General features: G+C 43.5%; 1 protein-coding gene across 1 annotated transcript in view; it reads left to right on the top strand.

The window, feature by feature from the left end:
- The window catches only part of ELP3 (elongator acetyltransferase complex subunit 3), a 172153-nt gene that overhangs the window by 143905 nt on the left and 15652 nt on the right, over positions 1-12596 (top strand). The window contains exons 12-14 of the mRNA XM_044292121.1: positions 1270-1335; positions 4818-5045; positions 6264-6345. Of these exons, the coding sequence (XP_044148056.1) occupies positions 1270-1335; positions 4818-5045; positions 6264-6345 (376 nt within the window). The remainder of the gene's footprint in view (positions 1-1269; positions 1336-4817; positions 5046-6263; positions 6346-12596) is intronic.

A 12596-nucleotide genomic window follows, 5' to 3' on the forward strand; every position in this document is an offset into this window, starting at 1 on the left:
TCATTAGTTAAATGTCGGCTGAACCCACCCACCATTAATGTGTGCGGGGAGGGGGACTTCCCTATTTCCCCCTGCTTGATTCTTTTGTTCTTGAGGAGATAAACCCTTGTCTCCCTTATCTCTGTTTATGGCACATGCATGCTCGGGCAACTGAGTGGGCATGTGCATGGAGAGGACGGGAGAGATAGCAGTCGACAAAATAAGCTTTCAGCCAACAGCCATCTAATGTGTCTGGCCAGCTAAACTCCACCCTAAGGCAGATCAGACAGGTGGTGACTGTTTTAGGACAGCAGACGTTCTTCAGACCATCTGGATTGCACAGTAAGCCATCTTAAAGTGGACCTGTAACCTCCCCGACACATTTGTTGTAGTGACTACTTGCATTCCCCATGTAATGGAACATCTTTTCTTATGAATCTTTTTTTTTGTGCCAATCCTTTGTTATTCCTACCAGATGGTTATGAACGAATTGTCAGCAGTCTGCAAAAAAAAGGTCCAGCTGGATGTTACCAGTCGGAGGTGTGTCCCTGCACAATGTGGCAGCACTGAGTGGATGGCGTCAGACTTTGCAGATATATTGAGAAGTCTTTCTAAAAGGCCGCTTTGTTATACAGAGGCTATATATGAGCTAAAGGAGGTTGATTGGTTAAAGGCGTTCTCCGGGAATTGTTTAAAGGCGTTCTCCGGGAATTGTTTAAAACGGCCACCAGCGCAACCGGTCCTAGAATGTGAGCAGGACTGACAGCCACGACTTGCAGAGCTGCCTGTTGGGTTAGAGGGCCGAGGCCTGCCTAGGCACTGCTCTACAATAGATGGTAATTATGCGATGCTGCCTATGATATGCCATCATGGCTGAGCAGCCAAACAGGAACCCTCACCAATATGTAGCATCTGCAAGTGCCAGAGTGTAGTGTGCGGTGAGATCCCCTCACGTCCCTAAGCAGCCCTGTAAGTGGAGACAATCAGTCCTGCTCACATTGTAGAACAGGTTGCTGGGGGCCATTTTAAATAATTCCTAGAGAACCCCTTTAAGTTCAGGTCACTAAAAGGAAATCTAAGCTCATCTGACCATTATTGATCAATGCATTTGGACCCCTATACATTTAGCAAAGTGCCTTCGATTTTCATGAATAATAGGATGACGGTTGTAAATTGGACAGACAATCAGGCAGAGAGTGGACATAAACCACTTTTCTTCTCCAAATCCCGAGATAATTACCCCTGGATTCCATACATGTATTTTCTAACTGACTTGTATGTCCTCCTTAGTGCCGTGACGTCAGGACAAGAGAAGTGGGAATCCAAGAAATTCATCACAAAGTCAGACCCTATCAGGTGAGTGTTCTCTAGGGTGATGCTCCTCATCTCCTCCATTTTCCACCGCCACCTCCATCACTGACCGTATAAGGCATCTGCGTCCTCTCGCCTGTCCCTATAATAGTGCGCTGGTGCAGTGCTCCAGTTTTGGCGCATGCATAGTAAACATCTGCTCAGCTGAAGCACTGTGCAGGCGCCAAAATTGTGGAACCCTATAGGTGTGCTAATACAGGGTCAGGCGAGAGGATGCTGATGCCTGACCTTGTCGGTCACAGTGAGGGGCTAGGGTCTGTCCCTCGGGGCACTAAAGTCCTAATTTACATATTGAAATAAAATCTAATTTCAATGGAATGGAGAGAAGTAGTTTCGCCAACCAGCAGGATCAACCCCACCAGGCAAAATGCCTGGTTCAATAAGGTTGATACTGGTGACAGGTGGTCTTTAAGATATGGTGAAGCTGGTAAAAAGAACTTTCCCAGGACAGGTAGTTTATTCATTTTGTGTAAACAAGAAACAGCTATTGTCTACAGTGTATATCCCCCATTCCAATTCTGCCCCCCGACCTCTGTGCCAGGGGAAATATTTATATACGGACATTGACAGCTGAGCAGCAGCAGGGTTCCTACATGAGCATTGTACCTTTTTGACATTACTTCTGTCCTGACACCACCCCAAAATTAATACACTATGGGGGTCATTTATTAAGACCAGCGTTTTAGATGCTGGTCTTAATAAACCCTGCGCTGACGGTGGATCCGTTGAAGTTACGAAGAGGTGCCGGCCTCTACCTAACTTCGGTGCATCCACGGCGGTCTAAATTTACACCAGCTTCCTTGGTGGCTTAAATGTAGACAATTTTCTACGGCTAAAACAGTTTCTACGCCCCCTTTGTTTAGACCTGACGTGAGCGGGGAAAAGTCACAGATTACGGCGCAAATAACCTTTGCGCCGCAATCTGCAACAGATATACGCAAGAAAACTGGTGTATACGGTATATGATAGTAAATGACCCCCTATGTCTAGAATTAAAAACATTCCCGTTTTGTTTGTTTTTTGCCCAAAATCAGCATTGTTTTCACAAAATAAACATTCCCTATGCCAGTAGAGTATCTGTTTACCTCACTATTTCTCCTTTTACTTGGGCCCATGGTCAGGCAACTATCAAGAATGTTTCCAATAATTGCCTGATTGTTGAGCAACAATCATCCCCTCTTTATGGGAAGAAATGATCACTACTGTGATCATTTAAACCTCTACAGATTCACTATTTACCCACAGCACAACCCTTTTTATGTGGGACGATCCACGGCCCACAAGCGATTTTATGCGATGCAGACGCAATCATTTGCTCATTCATCGGGTGATTGGCGCCACATTTACACAAGGCGATTTCTCGTAATCAGCAATACTATGAATGCTTGTTCCTGATAATTTCCTCAGCCTTTTTACTCATCTGTTCTACTCCTCCTCCACCTGCACATATGGACCTGATAGAATAAATATCTGCAAAACGGTTAGGAATAGAAAAAGGACTGATTTTACATCTAGTCCTAACTTTACACATGGAAATGTGATTATTGCAAAGAGTGTGCCCCTTAAAATAATATTCATGGTCTATCCTCAAGTCAGGCCATCAATATCAGATCAGTTAGAGGGTCTAGCTCTCAGGACAAAGCTGCAATACCGTGCTCCACCACTACTAAGTAGGTGGCGTGCAAGTACACAGGCTGATGTAAACAATAATGAGGCCACAGCGGTCGCAGAATCATTGCAGCCACTTCAAACGTCTAAATGGTGGGGTTGCCAAAGACCGGACCCCAACCAATGTGATAGTGATGGCCTATCTATAGGTTAGGGCATCAATATTCCGATACGGGAAAGCCCCTTTAAAGGCTATGGACAGCTTTGGGGGCAAATTTTCTTTTATTATTGCATTGTATTCATTTTGAGCTTAAAATCCTTTTTTTTCCAATTAGTCATTTTTTTTTAAATGTTGAACCACTGTCTTTGTTCAGCCTTGAGTTTCTCTAGTAGCAGGATCTGAATTTTTACTCTGTTCAGTCAGGCAGCTCAGCTGAAGGCTATTCTCTGACCTTATAGTCATTATAGCTCAGTCTTTATCTTACTTATAGGATTGTGGCTTAAGTAAGTGTTTATGACCTTTAATTTAGAGGTAAGGTTTATTAGATGACCGCCACAAAGTGAAAGTAAAAAGTCTGATTCACACAGCTAGAAAAACTGTTAACCCTTTGTGATAGAACGGCTCAATATTTTTAATAAAGACCAATTGAAAAAAAGGATCTTTAGCCCAAAATGAAATCATAAAAAAAATTGCCCCTGAAGCTGTACATAGCCTGATTGTTCAGTAGAGAAAAAGTAAATGAACCCCATTTCGGTAAGGCCTCTTTCACACTACCGTTTTTTTTTTCCGTTTTGCGGTCCGTTTTTTGCGTTCCGTATACGGTCCGTATACGAAACCATTCATTTCAATGGTTCCGCAAAAAAAACCCGGAATGTGTTCCGTATGCATTCCGTTTCCGTTTTTCCGTTCCGTTGAAAGATAGAACATGTCCTATTATTGCCCGCAAATCACGGTCCGTGGCTCCATTCAAGTCGATGGGTCCGCAAAAAATAAAAAAAAACGGAACACATACGGAAATGCATCCGTATGTCTTCAGTTTCCGTTCCGTTTTTTCTGAACCATCTATTGAAAATGTTATGCCCAGCCCAATTTTTTCTATGTAATTACTGTATACTGTATATGCCATACGGAAAAACGGGACGGAACAACGGAACGGAAACGGAACAACAGATCCGTGAAAAACGGACCGCAAAACACTGAAATGGACATACAGTAGTGTGAAAGAGGCCTAACAATGATGGGAACCATTTTCACTCAATACTTCTGTTACAGATGCAGAGCATATTTATGTGGACATGTCACCTCCATATAGCGTGCCCCCTCTTTCTGTAATTCAGAGTTGCGCAATAAGCATTAAAATCACCATTTATACCTCGCATTTGGGGAGCAGAGGACGCTCGCTACGGCAGCTAATATCGCAGCTCCTCTGGGAAGTCCGGCAGCTGGAGAAATCAGCTGTCATCAAGTGAGCGAGCGTAACTCGCCTCCACCGGCTCCTTCGTAAATGTTCTCTTGACATTCAAGAAACTTAAATGACATTATTATTATTTTCTGTCCTGTGGCACCTTATTATTATTACATTTATTATTATTATTCCTAGCGCTGGAAATCGCTGCCGCATCAGTTTTCTCGAATGTATGTCCTGGGAATTTTGCCCTTAACATTATGTATATTACTAAAAGTAATGCTGATTCTCAGGAAACTGAATTATGTAGAACTGTCAGAACGGGATTTTTTTTGCCACATTGAAAGGGCTTGATATGAGATTTGAAAGAAGCTGTACATTTCAGCTACTCGCCATCATCCTGTGTACAGGCCCCATATTCCTATTTAACTGTATCTCGTGTATTTGTTTTAGGTGGAACTAATCCGCAGAGATTATGTGGCCAACGGGGGCTGGGAGACATTCCTGTCATATGAGGATCCAGAACAAGATATTCTTATCGGATTGCTACGCCTGAGGAAGTGTTCTCCAGAATCCTTCCGACCTGAATTAAAGGGAGGTGTGTCCATAGTGAGAGAACTTCATGTATATGGAAGTGTGGTCCCTGTCAGCAGTCGTGACCCATCCAAGTTTCAGCATCAGGTAATAACATAGGATATGGACATTCCTCCAGGCTGATGTCCTCTATTGGTAGAGGAGGCTGCAATTATACTGCCCCAATGTATCAGAATATAACTACTATAGTACTGCCTCCTATGTACAAGAATATAACTCCTATAATACTGCTCCTATGTACAAGAATATAACTACTATAATACTGCTCCTATGTACAAGAATATATCTACTATAATACTGCTCCTATGTACAAGAATATAACTACTATAATACTGCCTCCTCTATACAAGAACATAACTACTATAATACTGCTCCTATGTACAAGAATATAACTACTATAATACTGTCCCCTATGTACAAGAATATAACTACTATAATACTGCTCCTATGTACAAGAATATAACTACTATAATACTGCTCCTATGTACAAGAATATAACTACTATAATACTGCCTCCTCTATACAAAAATATAACTACTATAATACTGCTCCTATGTACAAGAATATAACTACTATAATACTGTCCCCTATGTACAAGAATATAACTACTATAATACTGCTCCTATGTACAAGAATATAACTACTATAATACTGCTCCTATGTACAAGAATATAACTACTATAATACTGCCTCCTATGTACAAGAATATAACTACTATAATACTGCCTCCTATGTACAAGAATATAACTACTATAATACTGCCTCCTATGTACAAGAATATAACTACTATAATACTGCCTCCTATGTACAGAATATAACTACTATAATATTGCTTCTATGTACAAGAATATAACTACTATAATACTGCTCCTATGTACAAGAATATAACTACTATAATACTGCTCCTATGTACAAGAATATAACTACTATAATACTGCCTCCTATGTACAAGAATATAACTACTATAATACTGCTCCTATGTACAAGAATATAACTACTATAATACTGCTCCTATGTACAAGAATATAACTACTATAATACTGCCTCCTATGTACAAGAATATAACTACTATAATACTGTCCCTATGTACAGGAATATAACTACTATAATACTGCCTCCTATGTACAAGAATATAACTACTATAATACTGCCTCCTATGTACAAGACTATAACTTCAGATTGTGCCCCCTTGTTCTTGTGTTTAGCTTCTTATTGAGAACACTTGCCTCCTGGTTATCTACTATAATACTGCCCCCTATGGCAGAGGTTGCAGAAGTGTAAATTTTGCCACTTCTTTGTGTACAGGGTTTTGGGATGTTATTGATGGAGGAGGCTGAACGTATAGCAAGAGACGAGCATGGATCCTTAAAAATAGCTGTCATTTCCGGTCAGTATCTTGTAAATTGATATTATATAATGTATGTAATGTATTCTTTTCTTCGATGTACTCCGCGATCGGCGGACAGATATGGTACCTGGAGCTACTATGGGCCCCTTAGAAACTCTAGTTTTGATTTCTTGCTTTTTAAAAGAAATCTTTTAAAGCCATAGTTAGTCAATAGTGAATGAAAGAGGCTACACTTCCTGATACAATGGCAGGATATAGTAACAGTCCCCATCATAATGCAGACGCAGCAGTGTTATATGAGGAAAGCCGTAAAGGCAGAGTACACTGATGAACATCCACACAAGTACTGTACCATGCTCTTATGTACAAGAATATAACTGCTATAATACTGCTCTTATGTACAAGAATATAACTACTATAATACTGCTCTTATGTACAAGAATATAACTACTATAATACTGCTCCTATGTACAAGAATATAACTACTATAATACTGCCCCTATGTACAAGAATATAACTACTATAATACTGCTCTTATGTACAAGAATATAACTGCTATAATACTGCTCTTATGTACAAGAATATAACTACTATAATACTGCTCTTATGTACAAGAATATAACTATTATAATACTGCTCCTATCTGCAAGAATGTAACTATTATAATATTGCTTCTATGTACAAGAATATAGCTACTATAATACTGCTCTTATGTACAAGAATATAACTATTATAATACTGCTCCTATCTGCAAGAATGTAACTATTATAATATTGCTTCTATGTACAAGAATATAGCTATTATAATACTGCTCCTCTGTACAAATAAATTACTATAATACTACTCCTATGCACAAGAATATAACTACTATAATACTGCTCCTATGTACAAGAATATAACTACCATAATACTGCTCCTATGTACAAAAATATAATTACTATAATACTGCTCCTATGTACAAAAATATAATTACTATAATACTGCCTCCTATGTACAAGAATATAGCTACTATAATACTGCTCCTATGTACAAGAATATAACTACTATAATACTGCTCCTCTGTACAAGAATATAACTACTATAATACTGCTCCTATGTACAAGAATATAGCTACTATAATACTGCTCCTATGTACAAGAATATAACTACTATAATACTGCTCCTATGTACAAGAGTATAACTACTATAATACTGCTCTTATGTACAAGAATATAACTACTATAATACTGCTCTTATGTACAAGAATATAACTGCTATAATACTGCTCTTATGTACAAGAATATAACTGCTATAATACTGCTCCTATGTACAAGAATATAATTACTATAATACTGCCTCCTATGTACAAGAATATAACTACTATAATACTGCCTCCTGTGTACAAGAATATAACTACTATAATACTGCCTCCTGTGTACAAGAATATAACTACTATAATACTGCTCCTATGTTCTTTATTTGTCTTTTCTGTGCTGGGATGAGCTGCTCCTTTGGATACCAGTTGAGCGGTGACTTCATTTTATTTTTCTGGTACATCTATGTACTATGCAAGACCCCGAAGAAGCTCCTGCCCTCCCCACAGAATGTCCTTTACATCTTCCAGTATCTATTCCTGTCCGTCTTTTGTTATCTGCTTATCTTTCTTAAACGTTTCCTTTTTCTTGTTTCGGGATGACATTTTTGGATTTCTGGAGTTAAGGACTCGCGTTGCAATGTTCGTCCCGGAACCAATTAATATTGTAACTCTAAGAACCCACCGTATAGCTCTGTCCTTTATCCTACTCTTGTGTGACTGCGTGTTAGATCCTGATTTGGGAAGGGGGTGCGGTGGGATCCCTCTATGTCCCAGGATTGTGTCTTCAGCCTTGAGTTAGGACATTTATTCCATGATGTCTATACTGTGAAGTGCTATACTGTTTAGTGTTTCCATTCTCTGATGTGCGACTCATGGTTAATGCATACTTTGCTGCTCGCTCCATTCTTTTGACGTTCTAGATGTTCCACGATAAAAGATGTTTTTAAATGAAAACACAAGAACAGATTAATCCGCCTATTAAGCTTTCTCTATAAATGGACGATGTGCACATTCTGGAACTCCCACGCTGTCTGAAATGGCTATTAAAGTCCCGACATGTGAAGCTTACGCATTGGAAGTAGCAGATGCGTCTAGTGGCTAAAGTTGTATAAAGTTGGTCAGTGTCATTGTTCTGTGGGCACTGCCCAGGCTCTGTGTATGTCCTATAGAGCAGACCTGTCGTGGACACAGGCAGAGGGGGGACGGCTTCCTCCTCAGGTTTTTGTGTCATGGTTTTACAGCCCGCACTGCCGTGTCTTACTCAGTGATAATGCACCCATTGCTTGATCCTCCTCTCTTTTGCCCTCCTTTCTTCTAACCCCCATTTTCTGAACCTTATGTCCTCTGTTCCCCATTGTTTGATCCTCCTCTCCTCAGCCCTTCAATGTCTGATCCTGCTCTACTTAACTGCCTTCCATTGTCTCCTCTCTAGAGATGAATGAAGTTTAGAAAAATTTGATTCGGTAGCTTCGTCGAAGTTCGCCAAGAAATTCGATTTGTTAAATCAGGTATACGCAGGCAACTCTGCCTTAGGGTACGGCCACACGGAGTGGCCATGCTGCAGTGAAGAACCTTGTGGCCAATTAGCCCATAGCTGCCTTTCAATTAATAATGAAGACCGCACTGTATAGTCCATCTTTATTGTTAATGGCCGTTCGTGCGGCACCTTTAAACAGGGGCTGTTATTAGTATGGGGTTTGGCTGGTTAGGTGGTGACACAATGTGCTGGCACTACCCACTTCTCCAACCCCAGCGCTCTCCTGTCCTAAAGGTGGGAGCTCTTCTTCTGCCATCTGCTTTTCCTCTTTTTCCACATTACCATAATATAGATGAGAATATGTCATCAGGAACATCCAGCTTCTCCTCTCTCTGCATCTTCCTGACTTTTCTAGAACATGGAGAGTTTAAAGGATGATTTGGAAGAAGTAAAGCCAGCAAAATAGTAGGATGATCATCATTAAGACCTGGCCCCCCTAAGTGGTGCAGACTGGATGGTATTGGTTGACACGCTGGCACCAGAATTAAAAAAGCATCCATTTTATTGGTATTACATATCTTTAGTTTACAGCTGATGTAGGAATAAGTAAATGCAGGAATAAGTAAATAAAACTGACGCAGAATTAGTCTCTCTGTGTTCTCCCTGCACTATCCCTACAATCTCCCTGCACTGTCCCTACGATCTCCCTGCAGTATCCCTGCACTATCCCTACGATCTCCCTGCACTGTCCCTACGATTTCACTGCACTGTCCCTCTCCAATATTCTTCCATTAATCGTTTTCAGCAACACTGTCCTTGGCCGCATGAGCGCTTTCCTCGTCTTTCCCTATGCTCAGCTCACAGGACAATGGCGGAGATTGCACTGGATGAGGGTTTTATAGGGCTGTGACATCACAGGGGATGGCAGATCTGGCTGAGTGATCCCGTGTCCCCGGGCTTGTCTGTTTTACACTTAGTTTCGCTTGTCCCATGTGCAGCCGCCATTTTAGGAAAACTGATTAGTTACCATGCAGCTTGACGAAATTTGGATTAGTTTAGAATCAAAGTTTTCCTACACTCTTTGCTTAACACTACTCTCCTCTGATCTCTATTGTCTCATCCTCCTCTCCTCCATTGCCTACTCATCTCCTCTGCACTCCATTGTCAGATTGTCCCTTCTTTTGCCCTTCATTCTCATTCTCCTATGTCCTCCCATCCTCTTCTTCCTTGCCCTTCTCTGTCCCGACATTGTCTGATCAATCTCTCTTCTGCCCTCTGTTGGTCCTCTCTTGTGCCTCCTCCTTGCCTGATCCTCCTCTCCTCTGCCCCCTGTTGTCTGATCCTCCTCTCCTCTGCCCCCTGTTGTCTGATCCTCCTCTCCTCTGCCCCCTGTTGTCTGATCCTCCTCTCCTCTGTCCCCTGTTGACTGATCCTCCTCTCCTTTGTCCCCTGTTGACTGATCCTCCTCTCCTCTGCCCCCTGTTGTCTGATCCTCCTCTCCTCTGTCCCCTGTTGTCTGATCCTCCTCTCCTCTGTCCCCTGTTGTCTGATCCTCCTCTCCTCTGTCCCCTGTTGTCTGATCCTCCTCTCCTCTGTCCCCTGTTGTCTGATCCTCCTCTCCTCTGTCCCCTGTTGTCTGATCCTCCTCTCCTCTGTCCCCTGTTGTCTGATCCTCCTCTCCTCTGTCCCCTGTTGTCTGATCCTCCTCTCCTCTGTCCCCTGTTGTCTGATCCTCCTCTCCTCTGTCCCCTGTTGTCTGATCCTCCTCTCCTCTGCCCTCCGTTTTCCGATCCTCCTCTCCTCTGCCCTCCGTTTTCCGATCCTCCTCTCCTCTGCCCTCCGTTTTCCGATCCTCCTCTCCTCTGCCCTCCGTTTTCCGATCCTCCTCTCCTCTGCCCTCCGTTTTCCGATCCTCCTCTCCTCTGCCCTCCGTTTTCCGATCCTCCTCTCCTCTGCCCTCCGTTTTCCGATCCTCCTCTCCTCTGCCCTCCGTTTTCCGATCCTCCTCTCCTCTGCCCTCCGTTTTCCGATCCTCCTCTCCTCTGCCCTCCGTTTTCCGATCCTCCTCTCCTCTGCCCTCCGTTTTCCGATCCTCCTCTCCTCTGCCCTCCGTTTTCCGATCCTCCTCTCCTCTGCCCTCCATTTGCCATATCCATGATCTCTGTGGTGGCACATCATATCTCTATGAGTAGGCATTTTATCATCACGTTTTCTTGTGGTTCTCTTCGTCTCGCTTAGTCTTAGGCCTCATGCACACGACCGTTGTGTGCCTCCGTGGCCGTTGTGCCGTTTTCCGTTTTTTTTCGCGGACCCATTGACTTTCAATGTGTCCGTGGAAAAATCGGAAAATGCACCGTTTTGCAGTCGAGGCCGTGATCCGTGTATCCTGTCCGTCAAAAAAATATGACCTGTCCTATTTTTTTGACGGACAACGGTTCACGGACCCATTCAAGTCAATGGGTCCGTGAAAGAACACGGATGCACACAAGATTGGCATCCGTGTCCGTGATCCGTGGCCGTAGGTTGCTTTCATACAGACGGATCCGAAGATCCGTCTGCATAAAAGCTTTTTCTGATCTAAGTTTTCACTTCGTGAAAACTCATTTCCGACAGTATATTCTAACACAGAAGCGTTCCCATGGTGATGGGGACGCTTCTAGTTAGAATACACTGCAAACTTTGTACAAGACTGCCCCCTGCTGCCTGGCAGCACCCGATCTCTTACAGGGGGATATGATAGCACAATTAACCCCTTTAGGTGCGGCACCTAAAGGGGTTAATTGTACTATCATATTCCCCTGTAAGAGATCAGGGCTGCCAGGCAGCAGGGGACAGACCCCCCCCTCCCCAGTTTGAATATCGTTGGTGGGACAGTGTGCGCCCACCATCGCCCCCCCTCCCTCCCTCTATTGTAATAAATCATTGGTGGCACAGTGTGCCCCCACCATCGCCCCCCCCCCTCCATCCCTCTATTGTAATAAATCGTTGGTGGCACAGTGTGCGCCCACCATCGCCCCCCCCCCCTCCCTCTATTGTAATAAATCGTTGGTGGCACAGTGTGCCAACCACCATCGGCCCCCCTCCCTCTATAGCAGTAACAACATTGGTGGCAGTGTGCGGCCTCCCATTCCCCCCCCCATCATTGGTGGCAGCGGAGTTCCGATCGGAGTCCCAGTTTAATCGCTGGGGCTCCGATCGGTAACCATGGCAACCAGGAAGCTACTGCAGCCCTGGTTGCCATGGTTACTTAGCAATAGTACAACAGTATAAGATTCATACTTACCTGCTTGCTGCTGCGATGTCTGTGAACGGCCGGGAGCTCCTCCTACTGGTAAGTGACAGTTCTTTCGCAATGCGCCGCACAGACCTTTCACTTACCAGTAGGTGGAGCTCCCGGCCGGACACAAACATCGCAGCAGCAAGCAGGTAAGTATGAATCTTCTACTGTTGTACTATTGCTAAGTAACCATGGCAACCAGGACTGCAGTAGCGTCCTGGTTGCCATGGTTACCGATCGGAGCCCCAGCGATTTAAACTGGGACTCCTATCGGAACTCCGCTGCCACCAATGATGGGGGGGGGGGGGGGAATGGGAGACCGCACACTGCCACCAATGTTGTTACTGCTATAGAGGGAGGGGGGGGGGCGATGGTGGTTGGCACACTGTGCCACCAACGATTTATTACAATAGAGGGAGGGAGGGGGGGGCGATGGTGGGCGCACACTGTGCCACCAACGA

This window comes from Bufo gargarizans, chromosome 4 (genome assembly GCF_014858855.1).
Source record: "Bufo gargarizans isolate SCDJY-AF-19 chromosome 4, ASM1485885v1, whole genome shotgun sequence".
Taxonomy (NCBI): Eukaryota; Metazoa; Chordata; class Amphibia; order Anura; family Bufonidae; genus Bufo; species Bufo gargarizans.